The sequence below is a fragment of the Girardinichthys multiradiatus genome, chromosome 10, assembly GCF_021462225.1.
Source record: "Girardinichthys multiradiatus isolate DD_20200921_A chromosome 10, DD_fGirMul_XY1, whole genome shotgun sequence".
Lineage (NCBI taxonomy): Eukaryota > Metazoa > Chordata > Actinopteri > Cyprinodontiformes > Goodeidae > Girardinichthys > Girardinichthys multiradiatus.
Window position 1 is genome coordinate 16,299,344 of NC_061803.1, and position 24,560 is coordinate 16,323,903.

Consider the following 24,560-nt stretch of genomic DNA (forward strand, 5'->3'; position numbering starts at 1 on the left):
AGTTGGCCTCCTTACCATTCCTGCAGACTCTTCGCGCCCCTCCCTGTGTGCTCTCAGTAAGCCACACCAGCTTTGATATCAGGGCCTCTCATTCCTCATGGTGGGAGTTTGTACAAAATGTGGATCTCAGCTCAGAAGCATGTGTTATTAGTGGATATTGTCTGCAGAGGATGGATAAAAAGGACCATGCTGGTTATTATTTATCAATATGTAGGCTGAAAGGATCATGGGTTTGTTATTTGCATGGTGTGAAGTCAAATCTCACGCTGGAGAAGATTTAAGGCACTTTGACCTTGAATATCAAGAAAGGTGGCAGCTGCATTGTGCATTTTACATACTAAATTGACCAGTAGAGGTATGTTTACACTTTAGGACTCTCTCATGCTCTGACACAGGACATGTGAAAAGTCATCCAATGTCCATGTGAAAGCAGTAATACCATAATTACCCTTATCCTATTGCCTTAATCAGGAACCCTGCAGCACTCACAGCATGGTTTCCCTGCTGATCTCAGGTCTCAGTGCTTTCAAGGTCAGGACAAAACACCAAACTGTTATTTCACTTTCAGATCATATCTCTAATATCCTTTATTCATAAACACATTTTTGTTTTATCTACATAAATACACCAAGAATATCACCTGGGAAAAAAAAATAAATTTAATATAGAATTTAATGTTTAACTTAATTACAATATGTATTTAAAAAAAAAAAAAAAAAGGTAGAATCTTTTCTACACTATTTACAAAGACACAGTTGTTACAATATATATACATACATACATACATACATACATACATACATACAGTATGTGTCAATCAACGAGATACAGGACAGGGGTCAGGAGGCCAAATTTTAGCTGCCAATTCACCATAAAATGCTTAACTTCGGGGCCCACCTCCTGATTCCCACCCATCATTAACATATTAGTTCTGATTTTTGCTCCATGTAGGGAGTTTATCCAGGTTTCCAAAGGCAGACTGGAGTATAAGAAGAGCTGATATTTGAAAGGGGTTGGCTATGAGTTGGTGAGGATGCTTTTTTTGCTGTTTGCTGTAATGTTGTAGAAAGGTAAAAAAAATACAACCCTGTGTATCTAGCTTAAAATAATACCAAAAACACAAACTATAAATGGCTTTAGATATAAGCCGTAAAGCAAAGTTGGATGCTGAGTTTTGCGACAGAATAAAAACACAGTGGGGCTTTTCTATCTTTTACTTTCTAGGTGTACAGAAAAAATTATTCAAGAAGTTTTTTTTATAATTTTATAATTCCAGTACAGTTATTTAGTGGGGGAAAATAAATCCACATTAAAAAATAATTGTTTTTTCCAAAAGCCACAGTTTTGAAAAAAAAACAACTATCCATTCCTTTAAAAATAAATATACCTGAATAACTTTCTAATGTATACTTTACTTTTTAAAGCTAATCAGAGTTTTTAGAAATGTATAATTAGTAATACTTAACCTTCTGCTTTCCTGGGAATATTACGCCACCCAGTGAAGCATTTCTCTTAGACACTCTTCAAATGGGAAAGACAAGAGAACCTGCCATTCAAGCAAATGCCAAGATGTCCTACTGCCATGTAAAAAAGTGGAGTATGTTAATCTCCCCTAGAACTTTAAATAAGACCGTGTGCTTTGGTCAGATGTGACAAAGGCTGAGGTTTCTTGCAGCAGATACTCTAAGTGGAACTAATTTTAAACGAAAAAATAGAATATATGGAACAATACCTAATTCTCTGTGTTAAGCTTGATTGAGGATCTGTGAGGCTGTGGGCTTTGATTATTTCCATTTACTCAATGTAAAGTTGTGGGAATAAGATGTGAAACTACAGTGTCTAAAGGTCTACTTTAAAATGTTTTAAAAGAGACAAAGTTTACAGGGATAAGCAGAGACTGAAGATCCTAAAGGCAAAAATAAGGGATTGTACAAAGCATTACCAGCAGTGGAGTCAAAAACATTGCCATCAGTTGTAAAAACAATTATTTCCTAATTGCCTCTATGTGTATTATAACTAGAGACATATTTTTTGTAGAATCTTCAGTGTGTAATTATGCTGCAGCTATTAAAATAAATATATTTTAAGACTTTAAATTACACATGTTTATCAGGGTTGGCAACAAATTTGGCCACGTCTGAACATGAGTTGGTGTAGCTAGAAAATAAAGTCTGGTAGAAAACGTTTTCTTTTTCTCTCCTCATCAGGTTGGAGTTTTTATAGTTTCTGCAGGTGGCTGTTTGCTCAGCTGACAGTAGCAACACCCTCCTCACCCCCTTCCTCCACCTTTGCCCCTTTGCCCATGGCTTTCATTTTAGCCATGATGTCGGTGAATGTCTCCTTCACTGTCTTCTCCAGGAGGAAGCCCTCACTCTCGCTTTCCATGTCCTCCGGGTTGGCCAGTGTAGACAGGGAAGTGTCGACGTACTGCAGGCCGACGGTCACAGAAACCTGCAGAGGGTTGAGAGTACAGCTTGAGTTACTTTCAACATATATATATATATATATATATATATATACGGTCATATTCAATAAATTAGAATATGGGTTCAGACAAGGCTTGTTTGTCAGATTAAAAGCCCCTTTAAAAATAACAACCATTAAGCAGGTTTTATACATGTTCTTCATTAAGCCCATGTTTCTGTATCGAAAATGTAATTTTTTATTGATCTGATGTAATATTCTAATCTGTTTTTATTAGCTGCAAGCAGAAAATCATCATAATTGACAGAAATAAAGGCTTGGAAACATCAGTCTGTGTGGAATCAATCTATATAATGTGTTTCACTAAGAGAATTCTGAACTTAATTAACTTTTCAATAATAAATATGACTGTGAGCTGCTGCCAATCTCTGCTAAACTGGAGGTGGCACCATGAAACGGCACTGATGGCAAGCAAACAACAAAGCGTGTATGAATCAAATTAATTTAGTTTTAAACATCAATTTAAAAAATATTTAAATAATTCCTGATATCATCTAAAGTCTCAAAATTACCTGGAGACATCCGTTTGAGAAATGAAATTTGAACTCAAGCTCTGTCTTTGTCACCTCCTGCAGATTAACTCCTTACTCCATCTCTGAACCCACGTCCAGAGACGGTTGCATAACTTAAATCTGGAATTCTTCCGACCGTGCGACAGACTGATAAGCTAGTGTGTCACCTAAATCTGTGTTTTTAGGACAGGAGATCTCCTGCAGGATTTAAAGCAGAGATATGTTATCTAAATGGTTCTATTTACTGTTTTCTTTTGCTAATGATTCATACTGTACTTGGTATTTAAAGTAAGTATTTATCTCTACAAGTTCATTCTAAAAGCCCAAAACGACAATGGCCTTTGCAACAACACACTGTGGCAGCAAACCCAGAGCATAGACCTTAAACAAGGTTAGATGCCTTATGACTGCTATAGATTACAACTTGTTTGCAGGATGGTATTTCTAGGGAGGCAGGCTGGGATATTATCGAGGTAAACTGGACACAGGTGTTTTGGAAACAGATAACAATCATGCACATCCAAGGCTTTAGGTGTACAAATAGCTGAAATCTTTTTGCATCTTTTATTAGGACCTCCTTTCCTGACAGGGGCATTTTGCTTCGATTGGCCAGCTGAATGAGTGGGAAGCTAAAGGTAGTTCCCGAAGGATGTTTTTTTTAGCTACTATTTTGCTCTCTGCTTTTCTAAAGGAGGTAGGGCCAGGATTACCTGCAGCTAAGAAGTCTATAAAGCATGTTTCAGGTACACTTATAATATTGTCATATTCAATAAATTAGAATATGTCTTCTGGTGAGGCTCATTTATCAGATTAATATTACCTTTTGAAAATAACCTTTAAGCAGGTATTAAACATACTTTTCATTAAGACCACATTTCTGTATTAAAAAATGTAATATTCTATTCTTAAATATTGTGTTTTTATTAGCTGTAAGCGGAAAATTATCGTATTTAACAGAAAAAAAGGCTTCAAAACATTAATTTGTGTATAATTACTCTATCTAACGTGTTTATTTAAGTGAATTGAGTTACTAAAATAAATGAACTTATTTCATATAAAATTCAAATTTATTGAAGGGGTCTGTATCCAGAGAAGTTCCACGAAGATCTTTGTAGCCCCGTTTCATCCTTTATCTTTACAAATGAGTTATAAATAAGACTGGCTGTGGAGCATTAAAAGGTCCATTCTAATCTGATTGGACAACTGATTGAGGGGCAAATCTATAGTTCATACAGTTTCCTTAAATTTGGCTGTGGTACTTTTACAAGAAGCTTTTTAGTCCATGCAGCAATCCCTATTGAAGCAATTGGTTCTGAAATGAAAAAGATTAAATTTAGGATGTTTGCTTGTTAAGTCAGATAATCGTTACATTGTCGGACTATGGAACAAGTATTGAAAAGAAATCCCCTTATATACAAAATTTTTAGGGAATCTGAAAAATTAAGCTTTGTTAAAACAAAGCTTAGACCTAAACTGTTTTTTTCTTTATTTCATTTCAAGTATTTACTGTTTGCAGCCAGAAAAGAACTATTTGTGTAATAGTTGTTGGAATATGGTAAAATTTACTTATATTTATAATTCTTCTCCCTGTAAAACAAATAAACTAGAGTGGACTAAGCATATCATGTCACATAATACGTTTTAACAAGTGAACACTCCCTGATTTACCAGTGTACAAATCTTTGGAAAGGATCTTTTTGAATAACAGGAAAAATGCACATTACTGCATCTTGCTTTGTTAGGTAAGCTACTTACTTATACTAGGACCTTCTTGGTTTTATTATTATTATTCTGCTTGACGCATTGGTTATTGCACCTTTAGATCATGGTATAAACTACTACTGTTTGAATGTCTTTAAAGTAAAGTCACTGCAAAATCTTTTGTGGGGTCACTGAACTAAATTCTGTGTACCTCTGGAACTGCATGGAAGGAGCTTATGTCTTTTAATATTTCTCTATGAATTTTGTTCTGGCTGGAAATTTCCATATTCATTGAATGATTGTTTGGATCATACCCATAGAAATAAACCAACTGGAACACTTATGCATTTGGACTGTGCAATATGCAAGTGTCAGCTGCATAGCCTGTGACAGGCTGGGATGTTGCACAATCATGTGAGACAATAGTGAAAGGCAGTAAGCAGCATAATGGTAGCACCTGCCTATGGCAGTTCCTGTGTTTCAAATGCGCCAAACGAGCCTCTTGTTAGAGTTGATGAAGATAAATACAAAAAAGCAAAGCCAGAGATGTATTCAGATGACAACTCATTTTGTTATGTGTGGGCTTGACAACCTTAGTACAAACTGAATAAAAGGAAAAACTCTTAACTACGTGAAGCACTGTTTAAGGCCTGATTTCTAAGAATTAAGTTAAACCCCTCAATAGTTATTTGCATTATCCGAACAATATTTTTACCCAGCCTTTTGAAACACTTAGATTTCTGACTTTAACTATGCTCAAATTAAAATATTTGCAAAGTTTCACTCATTGTTTGAAGCGCTATAAAATCAACATGAGTCCCAAGTTTTTATACGTCATCTATAGATGTTTCTATATATCCCATCTGGCACAAGATGACAGATGCACATCAGTATGGACCAGAATTAAAACATGCAGTTTTCTTGTAAATTATTAAGGACATTCAGAGATGCTAACTTTTCAAAACAAAATTGTGTCCAGAAATATGAAATTTTGTGCTGCTGCTAGGTGATGGTAGAGCATACGTTGATTAGGCCAGTACAGCTGACCAATCAGAGTGAAAGCTTGAAGTGAAACTATTTACTTTCTTCAGAACCAGTGATTGCTTGTACCGTCGAAATAAAATTATGGAAAATTAAGGAAATAAACTTCCTTAATTTAACTGAAAACAAACAGAAAGAATCTTTTTTGGTCTCAGTGGTATTCGCAGAACTACTGCATTGGATCTCGGTAGCCTGGAGTCTTTTCAGAAACTGCCGTTGAACAATTGTGGTGTGGTTTTTTGACAGTGACATTAGGTGAATCACTGAAATCCTCAGAAATATTAATAACAGAAAAAAGGTAGAACATAATTTTCATTTTAATAAGATCAAGGGAATTTATAAGTCAAGCTCCAGAATTAAACAGCTTTAAAATATATTTGAATAGTTTCTTGTTTGAAAAGGAGTAGAAGTAAGCAAATAAATTCTACTCCTATTTCACTCATCCTCTATACACACCATGGATATATAATCTACACATTTAACAAGGTGTATTAAGAAAAAAACAACATTATATAAACATAAATTTTCTTAAACTGAGGCTTTTATCAAAGGTGAAATGCTTTTATTGTATTGTGTTCTTAATGTCTGGTCAAGGTTCTTATTTTGCCATTTTATGTACAACATTTTGGTCAGTGGATGTTGCTTTTAAACATGCTCTATAAATAAATAAAGAGTTTGTATATTTTGTCAAATTTCATAATTTGTTATTAATTAAGACTTTTTTCTTGCAAAAATATGAATAATGCTGCAAAAGAAACAAACCAAGGCTCACTTTTGCCTCTCTAGATAAATCTCAGAAAAATCTGTTATATAAAACATATTCACATAAATTACGTAATTATCAAATAATTTAAAGTAACTTTGAAGATGACAAGCTGATATATGCATTTCTGCAGTGCTAACCTCCAGCATTGTGACCAGTAACACCAGGGCTCCGATTGTACTCATTATGCCTCCGTAGTAGGACAGCAAGGCGTCCCGACAGCCACGTCTCCACACATTGAGCTCCTCGGTGTAGTGGTCATAGCTGTAGTGAGCTGAGTTGTTGGTCATCTGGTACTGGATGCAGGGTCTGGGGGAGCTGGGGTTGCAGCAGCTGAACGGCACTCCATCCATCAAATACTGGCCATCCACGTTGCTCCCAATGCGACTAAGAGGGCAAGAGAAAAGTGAAAGTGAAATTATTCAAAGCTCAAGGACTTTCCGTCCTGTCTTTCAAGTCTTTGTGGGGTAAAACTACTGACAGCAACATTTACAAACATATTTTAGACCTTCTCAATTTAACAAAAAAACTATTTAGTCTTGGGCTCTGGTTCAATTTGCCAGTTTGTATTCTGTAATTTCATACCTGTTCCTTGTAATTTTGTTTGTCCTACATCTATTTCATATCCCTGAATAAACCATTGTGCACCAATGTAAATAAACCTATTTCATCAGGTAATTTCACGCATTATAGAAATACCTGCTCAAATCTCCATAATAACTTAACTTTATATCATTTTCTAAAGACTTTTTACTACACCCTATTCCCCATTGATTTTGGTTCAGATCCCCATGTGGGTCAGCTGACTCTTAGGAAAACTAACAGATTGTGACCCCTGATGAAACCACATATTATCTGAATGACCTATTGCTGCTATATTTTGTATTTGATTATGTACTGGAGTCACAAATCCACATTTTTCAACCCATGGTTAACACATAGAAAGTGTCTTTAAATCGGGTAAGAAACATTCCCTCCACCCCATGGTGGGTACTAATTAAGTCATTGTCTTCAATTCATTCTGCAGTAGGTGGTACCAGTTATCAAGAAAATGTTAGATATGAAACAAAGTGGCAAAAGAGGACAAAGTGGCAAAAAAGAAAAATGACCCACTCGCAAATAATTTACATGAGTGAATTCTTCCTTTCACCAATTCATACAAATTAATAACAATTTCGTCCCTTCCTCCTTTCATTTTTACCTGTAAACAAACCACGTCATACCTATGTACTGAGATAATTGCGTATCGGTTAGTTTTTTTATTGTGGTTGTATATTTTTAGGTGTTATGGACAAAAACAATCATGAAAAAAATACTCGAGTCTTAGGTATAATTTGGTATATTATCTAAAAACTTTTGAATCAAACTGTTTACTTTTATTGTGATCATTATCAATCCAAAATTATTGGCTCATAAAACAACATTTAAATACAGCAGATCTTGAGTAAATTATGCAACATTACTTTAGGTCCTGAGTTGTTAAAGGGGTACAAAATGTCTCCCTGGTCGTTATAAATTGAAGTATGGTCTTTACATGGTTCCTTGGTAGACAGCACCATTTTGTACCCAAAAAGGCCAGGTATGAAACAACCAAAACTGCAATAGTGTAACATGGCAAAGGGGTAAAATAAACTGATAAACAATGGTTTAAGTACATTAGTGTGAAATGATTGTTACAGACAGGAAATGGGGGAAGGAAGGGATGAAAAAGCAATGCATTCCACAAAATGAGTGTACAAACTGATTATGAGTAATTTCTATTGCATTTGGTTCTTAACCCTATTCAACCCTTTGACTCTTATAATATATAAAGACTACGACCCTTTGTTAAACCGTTTCATACAGGACCTTTTTGGGTATGAGTGACCAAAACTAAAAAATGGCAAAGGGGCAAAATGGACAGAACCTTTGTTCTTCAGTGTTTTGAGGTAATTGAAAGTGTGAAAGTGGAAGGCTACATGCAAGTCTAGAACAACAACAAAACAGCACAGAGAAAGCAGTAGTCGTATTGCAAAAATTACATTATAACAGTGTTATTAAAACAAATTTTCATTGCATTTAATCTTATTGTGTTTACCACCTGAATAGCTTGATGAACTTGCATCATAAAAAAAGATCTTAGACAACATGTATGTAGGCTGTGAGAGACAAACAGCTGCAATGAGTTGCAAAGCAGTCAACTAAATGTGTGAGTAAATCTGGGTCAGAGATCATTCTCAGAACCTGATCTCAGCTGTGACTGATAGTAGTAGGTCAATGGAAAGCCAAGCATGATTGGATCACAAAGCACCAATTATTTCCAGAAACTTCCACTTCCTAATTTGATGAAAACAATCATGCCCTAGCTCGCACTTTGGTATTAGCTCCTCAGATTTAAAGAAAGTTTATCGTGTATAAGAAAGTCCTTAATTCAGCTTAAGCTGTTTGTTACTACGAAGATGCTATTTACAATGACAGAGGTTTATTAGATAATAATTTATAAAGTAATAAAGGTCTTTAATGAGATCATAACTTTAACCATTCAAAAAGTCTGTAGCAAATTACACAACATTTAACAATAAGGCAAATATGGATCAGTTTGCTTGTAATCACACTGTTCTTAATGTCAATGTTAAAGTCTGACGTTGCTGATTAGTGCTATTCTTGGAAAGATGTCAGGTCTTTGCAGATTGGAGAGGACACTGATTCTTGAGGGACATGTAATCCTTTAGATTAAATACTAATTTCGCCCCAGGTTTCCGAACTCTCCCCTTCTCATTTGTCTAAACAAAGTTAGGTGGTTGACACAAAAAGGTAATAAATTGCTGAATTGTAACAATACACATTAAAATCTGGCAAGTATCATCTTAAAATATATATTTTTGAAAACCTTAATTAAAACTACTGTGAATACTCTTTCCAATGCCTAGCCATCCACTATCTACCTGTAGCCGCAACCACCACCCAGATGTTAGTTGTGAGTAGCGGAAAATTAAAAACGTACCTGCTGTGACCCAACCTCACTGCAAAGCCACTTCTACCCAACTCTACACTTTACAAATCACCATTTAAAAATCACTAGATTGTCCCAAGGGATTTAGCTCTTGTAACTCACTCTTTGACTTCCTTTGCGCTGAAGTCCAGGTACCGATTGCTGACCCACTGAATCTCAAACCAATCCCTGTAGTTATCATTCCCGCAGCAACGAAACTCTATCTGCATCAGGTCCAGGGTTCTCTTCATGTAGCAGCGTCCTGGCGTGTCCGTGTCCTTGTAGTACTTCATGCCGTTCTTCAGACCCTCAGCCAGAGTAAACTGCAGAGGAATCCTCATTACAAAGCATAGCAGGGCGGTAATGACAAGCAGGGCATTGAACACCACGCAGAGCACTAAAAAGGTCTTTAACATGGGCTTCCACTTTGCAAACTTTGTAGGGTCCAGGGAGTCGTAGCAGACTTTGCCTCCAAAGGCATTTGTAGCACAAGCTATGAGGCCCATAGCTATAAGCAAGTTGGGCAGGAAGTGGCTCTCGTTGTTGTCCATAAGTTCTGAGCGCTTTCGCAGCTCAATTTTGAAGAATAGGCCCAGGCTGAGCACAAGAATACCAGCCAGTACAGCAAACCAGTACATGAACCAGACAGTCTGAGCAAGCTTCACTCGCTTTTTCAAATCAAACTTGACTACCATCAAAGCCATTGTTCAAAGCGTTTTGTGTCCTTGCCTCTGAAGAAGAGAGTCAAATTGTATACAGTTGCAGGAGCTTTAAGGTTTCCAGACTGTAAGTTATTGAAATGATCCGCAATATGCCAATCTGGAGTTCTTGTTACCTTGACACTTTGTTATCAGGATTTCTTCAAGATAGTTCACAGGACATGAGAATCAGCTCAATGAGAAATCCATCCCACAGCAAAAAAGCAGAGCTCAGATAATTCAGGTGGACCCCACAGCAGTAGAGGAGTCTTATTTCTTCAAAACCATCTCGTGTCCCATTGTGCCAGAAAAAAAATCTAAGCTCATAACCTTACCAATTTTTTTTTTCTTTTCTTAACACATAGGTGAGGCTAATCTTGATGTACCGTTCTCCCAGAGATGTAGAGGAGTGCTGAGGAGGCTCATGATTAAACTCAAAGTTGCCGTACGTCATGCTAAGCCTCTGTAAGCAGCCTGATCCAATTTACAGAACAGAAATACCCCCACACACAAGATGAGCCTGATCATCAGCTGCTGCCAGAGGCCATAAGTGGTTTGAGTGTTTACGTGGTCATGTCCACCTTGATGGAGCACAGCAGAAGCTGGCAGGCTCACAAAGATCACAAACATGACGGCAGTGGTACAAGTGGAGCATTATCCATTGACACGTATGGGGTTCAAACTTTCATCATGAAGACAAATAGGCTCTCTTAAGTAAACCTTATTTACAAAAACACAGGTTCATACGTCAGTTGCTCCAGTATAAGAGTCACTGCAAATCATATCAGTGATAACTGAGTCATCTTATGACCAGTTTCCCAACTTTCAGGGAAGATCATTGATCGTCTTGAAAAAAATACATAACAGAGTCAGGGTAAAACTTGTAGTTGTCATTGGGTCTTCAACATCAATGCCTGTTCCAAAATGCATTTTTTCAGTTAGTGAGTTGGGACTTAAAGCTAAACTAAATATATTTCTTATCCCACCAATCATCTCATCTTCACCTGGTAGGGTTGTCAATTTTAGATCTGTATAGCCTGTGATTATTTGTACTAAAAATGGGTACCAATAGTTACAGTAATGAATTTAAAACATTAACATAAAGACTGCCCATCCCCTTGAATGCAACATCCCAACTGTGAATCATGGTGTTGGCAGAACTCATGCTATGGGAATGGTTTTCTTTAGCAAGACTGGGAAGCTGGTCGGAGTTAATAGGAAGTTGGATTGTACTGAATACAGAGCAATCCTGGAAGGAAACATGTTAGTGGCAGCAAAAAGACATGAAACTGAACTAAAAGTTTACCTTCCAGCAGGACAAGGACCCTAAACATGTCATCAGAACCACAATGAAGGGTTTAGATCAATGTGTAACAATGCTTTAGAAATGGCCAAGTAAAAGTCCAGACCTAAATCCAGTGACAAATCTTGAAAATTCATGTTCACAGCTGCCCTTGGTCTAATCTTACGGAGACTGAGCTATTTTACAAAGAAAGATGTTCAAAAATGTCAATCTCCAGATATATAATGCTTGAAAATACATACTTCAAAAAACCTGCAGCTGTAATTGCAGCGAAAAAATGGTTATAAAAAGGTGTTGACTTAGGTGGGCTAAAAACAAACGCCCCCATCACCTTTCAGATTTATATTTATATAAAATGTTGAAGACCAGGTTTTCCTTTCTTTTCACTTCAGAGTTAAGCATTGACGTTTGGAGCTGTAATATTCAAGATCTATTAACACTTCTACAAGACACTGTAAGCTAATTAAGCTTTGCAAATACAGAAAGAAGATGAAGGTAGACGAAACTAGACACTAAAAAATTTCAGCTTAGATTGGAGCCAAACATGGTAGCCATCAGATTTACCATGCAGCTGTAGTTTATTTTTTTCAACACAAGATAAAATTTGAAGGTGTCAAAATCTTATAGACTACAGTTTGCAGTATGAAAACGTACAAGATCAAAAATATATTTATCACAAACTAAAGCACTGGTATGAAATTGTAAGAGCTAAACAGAAGTACAATTGTTAGAAAAGCTGTTACTTTGAAGGTTGGATTTTACATTTAAGAGTAAGAAAGAAGCAAACTCCCCCAAACTCCCCAAATACAGACAGCATATTAAGTGTCCCACCAGAGACAAAAACACACTGGACCATTGTTACCAGGGCTGCTCTGGGTTTTTCGGATCATTATCTAATCCACCTCATCCCGACCTACAGACAGAGACTAAGAGCTTCCAAACCCAAGGTTCACACTGTTAAGAAGTGGACTGAGGAATCAAAGCAGATGCTACAGGCCTGCTTTGAATGCACAGACTGGACTGTTTTTGAAACCTCAGCCACTGACCTAAACCAACTAACTGATGTGGTGACATCATACATCCGTTTCTGTGAGGACATGTGTGTGCAGACCAAGACCTTCTGCACCTTTGGGAACAATAAGCCATGGTTTACTCCACACCTCAGGAATCTGCGCAGGGAAAAGGAAGAATCTCACAGCAGTGGAGATTGGGCGCGGTACAGGCAGGCCAGGAACAGACTAACAAAAGAGATAAAAGCAGCTAAGAGAAGCTACAGTGAGAAGCTTAAGAACAACCTTTCTACTGGTGACACTTCAGCTGTATGGACCAGTCTGAGAAACCTGACTGCCTACAAGAGCCCCTCCACCCATCCTGAACAGAGTCATCTCCTGGCCAACCGTCTGAATGGCTTCTACTGCAGACATGACAAAAAGCCATTCACACCTCAAATCATCCCCTCAACATCCCATTCAGGAACAAATTCCTCCCATAAAGCAACCAACCCCCCACCATCAGATCCTCTGCCTGCACTAAAGATCTCCGAGGAAGAGGTAAACAGGCTCTTTCAGCGCATGAAAACAAAGAAAGCTGGAGGACCTGATAACGTCTCCCCATCATGCCTGAAAGCCTGCGCACATCAACTCACTCTGATCTTCACAAGGATCTTCAACAAGTCACTGGATAAATGTGAGGTCCCCTCTTGCCTCAAACGATCCACCATCATCCCAGTTCCCAAGAAACCCACCATCATAGGATTAAATGACTACAGGCCTGTAGCCCTGACGTCTGTGATCATGAAGTCCTTTGAGCGGCTGGTGTTGAAGCACCTGAAAGACATCACAGGCCCCCTGCTGGACCCCCTGCAGTTTGCTTACTGAGCAAACAGGTCGGCAGATGATGCTGTTAACTTAGGTCTACACTTCATCTTGCAACACCTCGACCGTCCAGGGACGTACGCCAGGATCCTATTTGTAGACTTCAGCTCGGCCTTCAACACCATCATACCAGACATCTTCCACCAGAAGCTCACCCAGCTCAACATCCCAGCCTCCACCTGTCAGTGGATCAACAGCTTCCTGACAGACCGACAGCAGCAGGTGAGACTGGGGAGCATCTTCTCCTGATCCAGATCAATAAGTACTGGTGCCCCCCAGAGGTGTGTTCTATCCCCACTCCTCTTCTCTCTGTACACTAATGACTGCACCTCATCGGACTCGTCCGTGAAACTCCTTAAGTTTGCAGACGACACCGTCATTGGACTGATCCAGGACGGTGATGAGTCTGCATACAGACAGCAGGTGGATCGGCTGGTACACTGGTGCAGTCAGAAGTACCTTGAACTGAACCCACTCAAGACTGTGGAAATGGTGGTGGACTTTCGGAGAACACCACCCCATTACACCCCCCTCACCATCCTCAACAACACTGTATCGGCCGTGGACCACTTCAGGTTCTTAGGAACCACCATCTCTGAGGACCTGAGATGGTCTTCGCACATAGACACTGTTTGAAAGAAGGCCCAGCAGAGACTGTACTTCCTGAAACAACTCAAGAAGTTCAACCTTCCACAGGAGCTGCTGGTCATCTTCTACACTGCCATCATTCAGTCTGTCCTGTCTTCATCCATCTCAGTGTGGTTTGGCTCATCCACAAAACAGGACAGGTCCAGACTGCAATGAATAATCAGGACTGCAGAGAGAATAATCAGAGCTGACCTTCCCTCCATCCAGGACTTGTACAGGTCTAGGGTCAAGAAAAGATCTGCTAAAATCTCTGCAGACCCCCACACACCCTGCACATAAACTGTTTAGAGTTTTACCTTCAGGCCGCCGCTACAGAGCACTGTTCACTAAAACCAGCCGCCACAGAGACAGTTTCTTCCCCCAGGCTGTTTCTCTCCTGAACATTCAATAGAGTACAAAACAACAGCATACATATGTTGCAAATGCACCTTTTTATTAGATATGTGTATATTGTACATTGTAAATATTAAATTTGTATATTCTGTAATGCAAAAACCGAACAAAAGAGCAAAGTGTACCGGAGGCAAATTCCTTGTTTGTATGTACGAACTTGGCAATAAAGCTGATTCTGATTCTGATTCTCTGATTCTGAATTACATAGGTGGCTGACTGAAAAATATTACCCCTCCCCTACTTACAATTACAAAAATAACTGAGACATATCTTGTTGGACCTATACCAGCATGGTGGATGCGCTGTCACATGCAACACATGCTAGTTCCAGCTGATTATCCTATATTCTCACTTCTTGCAATTTGACACAAAAGCTGCAGTACTACTATACTTGTGTTAAGTGCAGTCAGAGTATTGAAAGTACACATTCTGATATTAAATGGTGCTACATATTACAGGTCCTTCTCAAAATATTAGCATATTGTGATAAAGTTCATTATTTTCCATAATGTCATGATGAAAATTTAACATTCATATATTTTACATTCATTGCACACTAACTGAAATATTTCAGGTCTTTTATTGTCTTAATACGGATGATTTTGGCATACAGCTCATGAAAACCCAAAATTCCTATCTCACAAAATTAGCATATTATTAAAAGGGTCTCTAAACGAGCTATGAACCTAATCATCTGAATCAACGAGTTAACTCTAAACACCTGCAAAAGATTCCTGAGGCCTTTAAAACTCCCAGCCTGGTTCATCACTCAAAACCCCAATCATGGGTAAGACTGCCGACCTGACTGCTGTCCAGAAGGCCACTATTGACACCCTCAAGCAAGAGGGTAAGACACAGAAAGAAATTTCTGAACGAATAGGCTGTTCCCAGAGTGCTGTATCAAGGCACCTCAGTGGGAAGTCTGTGGGAAGGAAAAAGTGTGGCAGAAAACACTGCACAACAAGAAGAGTTGACCGGACACTGAGGAAGATTGTGGAGAAGGGCCGATTCCAGACCTTGGGGGACCTGCGGAAGCAGTGGACTGAGTCTGGAGTAGAAACATCCAGAGCCACCGTGCACAGGCGTGTGCAGGAAATGGGCTACAGGTGCCGCATTCCCCAGACCTGGGCTACAGAGAAGCAGCACTGGACTGTTGCTCAGTGGTCCAAAGTACTTTTTTCAGATGAAAGCAAATTCTGCATGTCATTCGGAAATCAAGGTGCCAGAGTCTGGAGGAAGACTGGGGAGAAGGAAATGCCAAAATGCCAGAAGTCCACTGTCAAGTACCCACAGTCAGTGATGGTCTGGGGTGCTGTGTCAGCTGCTGGTGTTGGTCCACTGTGTTTTATCAAGGGCAGGGTCAATGCAGCTAGCTATCAGGAGATTTTGGAGCACTTCATGCTTCCATCTGCTGAAAAGCTTTATGGAGATGAAGATTTCATTTTTCAGCACGACCTGGCACCTGCTCACAGTGCCAAAACCACTGGTAAATGGTTTACTGACCATGGTATCACTGTGCTCAATTGGCCTGCCAACTCTCCTGACCTGAACCCCATAGAGAATCTGTGGGATATTGTGAAGAGAACGTTGAGAGACTCAAGACCCAACACTCTGGATGAGCTAAAGGCCGCTATCGAAGCATCCTGGGCCTCCATAAGACCTCAGCAGTGCCACAGGCTGATTGCCTCCATGCCACGCCGCATGGAAGCAATCATTTCTGCAAAAGGATTCCAAACCAAGTATTGAGTGCATAACTGTACATGATTATTTGAAGGTTGACGTGTTTTGTATTAAAAACACTTTTCTTTTATTGGTCGGATGAAATATGCTAATTTTGTGAGATAGGAATTTTGGGTTTTCATGAGCTGTATGCCAAAATCATCCGTATTAAGACAATAAAAGACCTGAAATATTTCAGTTAGTGTGCAATGAATCTAAAATATATGAATGTTAAATTTTCGTCATGACATTATGGAAAATAATTAACTTTATCACAATATGCTAATATTTTGAGAAGGACCTGTACTACTTTGAGTCGAAAAGCTTTGTCTTTTCTTCTTCTACTGTTCTTTAGAATATCTACAGTATCACACTAACAGTGTTGTTTTACAATAGTTTGTCATCGTGGTTTTATGACATTTTAACATTTAGAGTAAGAATAATAATATCAATTGCACAATAAACTGATATATATTGTTTAATTTTCCTTAACGATTATTAAAGTATTTTTGAACTCAGTTGAATTAAATGAAACTGATTATATTTGCCATTATACAGCCTGCTCGTCTAATATCTGTCAATCTCAAAAGCAGTTTAGATCTGCGTTTGTGATCATTGTCCTGTTGTAACTTCTGAAAGTAGTCCAAGTTGCAGCAGTTGATATGAGGTGAAGGTGAAGTATTTGGGGGCAGTCCTCCTTTTTACTTATTCCATCCACTTTGTGCAATAGACAAGTACAACTGGCAACAGAACAGACACCCAGCATGATGCTACCACCACCATGCCTGAAACCTGGTACCCAAACAGCCCTCTTATATGAAAGCAGATTGGATAGGATGTTGACAGCAACATAGAAATCACCAAGTCTCAGGCCTGCCATCAAATGTAAACTGCTCGAACACCAGTGTCACTGTCTACTGTGAAGCCAGTTTTACTTAACTATGGACTGAGAGGCTTCCATCCAAGAACCAAGAGTCCCTGTTCCAATATTTTCAATTTGCAGCTTTCCACATGGTCAAGGCAAGTGTCTTTTAACTTTGTTTTATGGTCAGACAAGACAAATATTAAGCTATTTAGCAACAAGACAGTAAATGTACTTGTTTAAGTCGAGGTGAGGCTTTTAAACCTAAGAACACTGACCCAACTGTCAAGTTAATGTCAAGCATGATGGTGGCAGCATCATGCTGAGAGTCTGTTTAGCACCAGTCCCAAACTGGATGAAATAGGGAGAAAGGTGAACAAAATATTTCAACTTCACCCGTCACCCACATGCTCTTGTAGTTCTTAACATCTACTGTTCTTTTTGCCTGATAAATAAAGGAAGTTTGAATCTGTACTTGTTAGTTTCATTTCTTGTTAGTTTCATTTGTATATGAAATTCATACAGTAAGTCTGATCCTTTGGTTTATATATTATTAACTGGCAACTTTGCCAAAATAGGTTTCTTTATATATTAATGCACAAAACAAAAGAATGGGACAACATTTTAATATTAGTTTACTTCAAACCTTTGTCTGTGTTTAGGTAAAATTGTTGTATAAAAAAACTGACCGTGCAACAATGCAAAAAATCTCCCTGATCATAAGGAAGACCTTTTTGGCATGTTAGACCAAGGTAAAGCGTTATGATTACATTTTGTTTTTTACATATCTTTAGAATCTACAAATGTGCAAACCTGTTTTGCATTTGACTACTATCAACAACAAAAATAAGTAACAAAAATGAACATGTTAACATTTTTGATTTACATAAAAAAATGCTTTTAAAAAACAGCTCAGTTCCGTCTTTTAAAGGATCAGTGTTGTTGATAGGATCATCGGATCACTTGGTGCTCAGGTAATTAGGTTAGTGTTCCTGGACACAAACACTTTACGCTAACATATTTTAATTCAGACAGAAGATCTGATTGTGTCACAAAATATTAGAGGGAAAAATTATTAGGCAATTTTTCTTCACCGTGAGCTACCGCTAGTATAATTATATCAGCACCTTTTAAAAAGGAAGTTCTAAAATTACCAGAATAAAATTGTATTCTAACCCAGTGGTTTCCAAACTTTTCTGTTTCTGACCCAAAAAAAGAAGTGAGAGAGACTCGTAACCAAGACTATTTGTTGAGGCTGCAAGCATTTCTGCTAAGTCAATTAAAGAGAGGTAATGTCAACAAACAGCTTCAACAGCCAGCATACTGATCCATAAGTGCTTTTTAAATATATTTTAACATTTAAAAATATGCTTTACGATTATCATAATGAATAAGATTATATTATTTAATTTAATTCCTGAGGAGGATCTTGACACCCCGCACATTGGTCTTGTTCTAACCAATATTACCGATGCATTTAATAAATTAGAATACGTGAATGTTCATTTTAGTAACATTTTGAAAAATTGAAACTTATCTTAGATAGATTCATTACAGAGTGATATTTCAAAGGTTAATTCATGTTAATTTTTATTATGGCTTACAAGTAATGAAAACCCAAAATTTACAGAAATTACCAATGAAAACAGGATTATTAAAACAAATGTCAGCCTACAGAAAAGTATGTCAGTGTATTGTATTGTACATACACTAAATACTTGGTTGGGCCTCCTTTTGCATGAAAAACTGCATTAATGAAGGGTGGCATAGAGGAGATCAGCCTGTAGCTCCTCTGAGGTGTTAAGGAAGCCCCAGTTGTTTTAATAGTGGCCTTCAGGTCGTCTGTATTTTTGTGTCTGCTGTCTCTCATCTTCCTCTTTACCTCACAGATTCTCTGTGGGTTTAGGTCAATCAAAAGCAGTGATACCAGGGTCATTAAAGCATGTATTGGTACTTTTGGCACTATGGGGAGGTGCCAAATCCTACGGGAAAATAAAATCTGCTTTTTTATTAAGCTTATCAGCAGGAGGAAGTCTAAAGTGCTGTAAAATTTTCTGGTGGATGGCTACACTGCCTTTAAACTTGAATTATCAAGTCACACAGTGGACAAACACCAGCAGATTACACAGCTCCCTAAAACATGAAAATTTACTTTCATCTGATAAGATGGATTTTGGACCATTGGGCAACAGTCCAGTTTCTTTGCTTCTTAGCTCATGTAAGGTGCTTCTGCCTTTCTGGTTCAAGAATGGATCAAACACACACATCTGGTTCAAACACAAGGATTGCAACAGTTGTAGCTCATCCCCTGCATGTCTGTGTGTGGTGGCTCTTGAAGCTCTGATTCCTGCTGCAGTCGTAACTTGTATGAATCTCCCCCAACGCTCTAGGCTGGGCATTGCTTACCAATTTTGTCAAGGCTGGTGTATTTGTTGCTGCATGAGCAACTCTTTCTGCCACTTTTTTTCCTTCCACTTAACTTTTCATTAATGTTTGGATGACATACTCTGTAAACAGCTAGTATATTTAGTAATATCCCTTATTTAGATTGGTGTTACATTTACACTTTCTGAAACAGTAGGTAAAAGTTGACATAGGCTTTAGAGTAATAAGAAGAACAAAGAAAGAAAGCAGCAAACTTTATTTTAAAGAACAAATATGCACAGTGGATTCTTCCTCATTTACATCAACACAGTCTTGGGAGATGCCATTTTTTAAATTATAATCTAAGCTAATAAATCGGGTCGGTTTATTTTTATAACACCTCTTACCTTCAACTCAAAGGATATTAAAGTGAACTTAACCATTTTATAACACCACAATTAAATGTGTGGACTTGGAAAACATCTTTAAATTGTAAATTCTAAGGGTCCCAGGTTGTTTTTCTGTCTTCTTCAGGAATGACAGTCCAATTTGGAGATGGCGTCCCAGCAGCCAGCCAGTTGAAGTCGTCCACCTGGCTCCAGTTGTTTCTGTCCCGGTCCAGGCCAGAGGCAGAAAAGTCCTGATCCAGGGTGGGGTAAGACCAGCAAAACGGGGCGAAGCTCACTCCCAGGCAATCCTCAATGATGGCCCTGCTGGTGACGTGCAGGTACACTTGGGTGTCGGTGGTGTTGTGGGTCCTCATCTGCTGGCAGGGGAAGGCCAGGATACTGTTGCTGCAGTGATCCACGAACACAGAGGTAGCTACGGGTCCGCAGAGGATCTCACAGGCGTTGATGTGTTTCAGGTGCAGGGTGCTGGGAGAACCATACAGACGAACCTTGCAGTTGGTCAGATGAGTCAGCAGCACATCTCGGTTTTGGAGCTCCTCTGATGTCTTGGTCAGATACTCGTCGCTGATGTCGGAGAAGTCAGCCTGCTTTGACACTGCTGCTCCGTCCAACTTGGTGACACCGGAACCTGCAGTCTCAGGCGGAGGAGGACAATCAGAAACCTCCGCAGCTTTAGTTCTTGATCTAAAGGCGAACTTCTTCTTGGGCAGGGCCTCCTCTCTGGTCTCACTCAGAGATGTTTGGAGCTTCTGCAGAGCACTTTGAGCCACTCTTATTTCGTACTGACTGAGAAAGATCACGCTGTCGTTCAGAAACTTTTGTAGCTGTGTCATCTTGGCCGTGGCCTCCTCCAGTTTCTGGGTCACAACGGGCCGGTCAGCTCCCGAACAGCCGGTTAGAAGCTCCTGGATACCGGCCCGCTCCGCTTTGAAAGTGCGCAGAAAATATTCAATCTTCTCCTCACCCACCGACTGGCTCTTTTTGGCATCTTTTCTACGTTCGGCATCTTCTGCCAACGCCTGCTGACGCTTCTGGATTCGATCGTGTATTTTGGCGGCTCCATTACTGTCATAAAACGTATTTTCTTGACTTATTTCCTCAGTTGCGTCCATGTTGATTCAGTGACGGAAGTGACGTTAGCAATATAAATCCAGCAAAATTGCACACTGCCACCTGCTGTTACGGAAGCCTAATAGATAAACTTCCAAAACCACAACGCTTGGGGGCATGTCTGTAAATCTGAATTGGAGTGGCTTACAGCTGACAACGACCCAACATTCAGGATTTTTAATAAAGAAATGTTATGTAATGGCCAAAATGATCAAGGGGAAGAACACCGACTCGACAGTTGTTGAGCAGACAGACATTGACACCTTCCACAAGGAGGGTAAGTCACAATAAATAATTGTTAAAGAAACTGGCTATTCACTAGGTGCTATACCCAAGCATATTAATGGAAAGTTGAGAGGAAGGAAACAAAATCACAAGCAACAGGGTTAACCACAGTCTTAAGGGGGTGGTGACTCAAAGCACAAATCAAAGGGGGGGTTTTACAAGGCAGTGACTGCAGCTGGAATCAGAGCTTTGGTAGCCACCACACAGAAATATCCAGCACTACTACAGTCCCACTCCTTCTGATAATAATAATAATAATCATCTTTATTGGTCATTGCACATGTACATTACAACAAAATTTGTCCTCTGCATTTAACCCATCCCTGATAAACAACTACTGAATCAGAAGCATCTTATCTGGGCTATAGACAAAAAAAAGAAACTGTTGCTGAATGCCACTGCATAATTAAAAGTATTTTAAACTGCAGGGAGAGTATGATGGAAACAGTTTTTGAAATGCCTGAATTTTTGAAGTCCCCTTTTAATGCTGAAATGTCTTCTGAGTACCACTAATGGCAGCCCAGGTGCCACCATTGTTGTTAGTACCCCAGTTTAAAAATCACTGCCAGAGAATCTATTGCATATCATCAAGAGGAAGTTGAGAGGTACCAGACAGTGCAAACAATGCAGATGATCGGAATGCCAGTAAGAAAGCAACCTGGGTTTCCTTGAGGCATCAGCACGACCCCAGGCTGATCACCTTCATGCACTGCTGCATTGATGCTGTAATTCATCCAAATGACCCCCTAACCAAGTATTCCATTCATCGGTATGTTTGTGTCCTTGTATTAAGTGTTTTTGCCATCTTTGGAAGGTAGATTTGCTCCAATGAATTCCATCTTCTCCATTTACCTGTATTTCTTTTATTATTATCTGTAGCTTCCTTCAGCCTATCGTCCCTCTTCTTCTTCCCAACTAATTTCCCCTGTTCTTTTGATATTGTTCTTTCCTTCTCTATTTGTCTATCTTGGTCCAGAAAGAGTTTCCTATTAAATTAATTAAAACACAATAAAATAATGATTTAGGAGAATAAAAACATGACACATTTTGCACAAGCAGACTTGCTATGCCATCATACTTGCTCCACAGTTAAACAGTATTTGGTGTGACATTACGTGAATATCACTCAATTGTCAAAGATTACAGTGGTAAAATTATCGGATTACACAATTTTTTCAGTTGGCCAGTTAGCCTCTTAAAACATCTGCTTAAACCTCACCTGAAGTAGACATCTCCGCGGTTCTGTGTTAAAGTATTTGTAATGTGCATACATCAGAATCAGCTTTATTTGCCAAGTTTCTGCACACAAACAAGGAATTTTACTTCAATTCTACACTGCTGTCAATGAAAACATTTTAAATATAAATATATAAGAAGGGAAATAAAAAGCTGCAGGTGGTTCTGATCCCACCAGTGGACCAGCCAACCCACCTCCTGTCTGTATGCAGACTCGTCATTATCCAGGATCAGACCAATAACGCTGGTGTCAGCTGCAAACCTCAGGAGTTTCAGACACATCTGCTGAGGTGCAATCATTCGTGTATAGAGAGGAGTGGGGAAAGAACACCCCCCCTGGGGAGCACCGGTGCTGATTGTTTTTGTGCAGAAGAAGATACTCCCTAGTTTAATCTGCTGCTGCCGGTCAGCCAGGAAGATGGTGATCCACCAACATTTAAAACACTTTAGCCGCTGTCTCAAATTACCCGAAACATGGAGTCCCAATTTGCCACGTCACATTTGGTAAAATGTACTAATTATAAGAATCCAAACACAATTTCTAATTAAAACATGTTTGTTTGTTGCACTTTTAATCACACAAGGTGTATATCATTAATATCTTCAATGCATTAGTCAAACAAATTCTATAACTGTATATTCAAAAAAAGAACCTAAGCTCAACCACAGTTTTGATGCTCACCAGGCCCCCCTGCGTGATGTCACCTCAGTTAAGTCATGTGACTTAATGTATGTGACGTAATGTATTGGCACCTTTAGCTTTGCTGTGTAATTTTCAGGGCAAGGATTAAATGTTTGTAACTTATTCCGATCCAAATTACCTGATGTCTCAATTATCTGGAGTTCATCTTAACATAAATATTGACTAAAAATGTTTCTAAGATATTTAAAGCACACTGATGGTAAAAGGAAAGCACACCTTCTTTCCACTTTTTTAGGTTTCGGAGTTTTAGGTATTAGGACGCAAAAACAAGGATCTGGTTTAAAATAATTGAAATCTAACAGCAAGTGCTCAAAAACACAACAGATTCCATGTTAGCATTATTTATTAAACAAAGATGAAGCAGTGTGTGTAAGATTGGACACTTCCGATGGTTAAATAGTTTCCAGAAACATTTTTAGCACCACTAACATTGCTGTATGACTGTATCGTTCATATCACTGTATAGGACTTTTGGCTGACTCTTTGATACACTACTTCAGTTAATTGTGGTTTGGAGGCAATAATTTATGAACTTACCTCTGACCATGTTGAGGTCTGGACTTTAACTGGGCCTTTGCAGCAATTAGATTTTCTCTTATGTAAATTTGGTGTGCTATTCCAACACTCAATTTTATCCAATCATTAGGTGTTGAACATGTAGCCTTATATTTATATACAGATGAGTACATGATCGACTCCATGACTCAACGGTGCTCAACTTCTATGGGTGTAAAACAGGTACACGTTGTCACTCCTACAGCACCATAAGTGATAGTTCGGGTGTTTGCATGGATATGCTGGCGTGGTACTGTGCATTGTGGCGAAATATTTCTGATTTGGTCTCATCTATGCAAAGGACATTGTTCCTAGAGTCTTGTGGTTAATTCAGATCAAACTTTGCAAAACTACATCATGCTGCTATATTCTTTATGGAAAGAAGAATCTTTCTCAAAACATTCCTTCCATTTGCATTTTCTCTGCGCACTGCCGTCTGATCTTGGACCTTGAATTTGCAAAACCCTCCACTCCTGGGAAGATTGGCAGCTGTCTTAAATGTTTTCTATGTGTTAATATTTTAACTGTCTATAAAGATGGACTCTAAATGGTTTGGAAATGGACCACACGAAACAGGTCAGGGATAAAGTTGTGGAGAAGGTTAAACAGTTATGAAACAATATTCCAAGCTTTTCATCTTTCAGGAAGCCGTGTTCAATCTATCATCTGTAGGTGGAAATAGTATGGATGGCACAACTGTAACCTACTAAGAAATGGCTGTCTACTAAAGGTGACAGGTCAACCCACTTGCACTTTGTGACAAGCTATAAAAGGGATACAGCAAACATGGATGAGACAAAAATTATTAGATGAGATGAAAATTTTGTTTTTGGCCTTCATATTGTGAAAAAACTAACACCCGGAAAGAATCCTGTTAGAGGCTGAATAAGACTTTCAGCTGAAGTGGAGGTTCACCTGCCTGCAGGAC

The 24,560-nt window shown here is 38.8% G+C and overlaps 2 protein-coding genes across 2 annotated transcripts; both read right to left on the reverse strand.

Moving 5' to 3' along the window:
• Positions 1 to 562: 562 nt before the first annotated feature.
• On the reverse strand, positions 563 to 10,580 carry prph2a (peripherin 2a (retinal degeneration, slow)). The gene is made up of 3 exons (XM_047376482.1): positions 9,596 to 10,580; positions 6,642 to 6,888; positions 563 to 2,451 (listed from the first exon to the last, which is right to left on the reverse strand). Exons 1-3 carry the CDS (start codon positions 10,174 to 10,176, stop codon positions 2,245 to 2,247), a joined length of 1,035 nt encoding a protein of 344 aa, XP_047232438.1. The 5' UTR covers positions 10,177 to 10,580; the 3' UTR covers positions 563 to 2,244.
• Positions 10,581 to 19,595: 9,015 nt separating this feature from the next.
• tbcc (tubulin folding cofactor C) lies at positions 19,596 to 20,900 on the reverse strand. Its single transcript, XM_047377293.1, has one exon. It carries the CDS (start codon positions 20,853 to 20,855, stop codon positions 19,833 to 19,835), a length of 1,023 nt encoding a protein of 340 aa, XP_047233249.1. The 5' UTR covers positions 20,856 to 20,900; the 3' UTR covers positions 19,596 to 19,832.
• Positions 20,901 to 24,560: the final 3,660 nt, after the last annotated feature.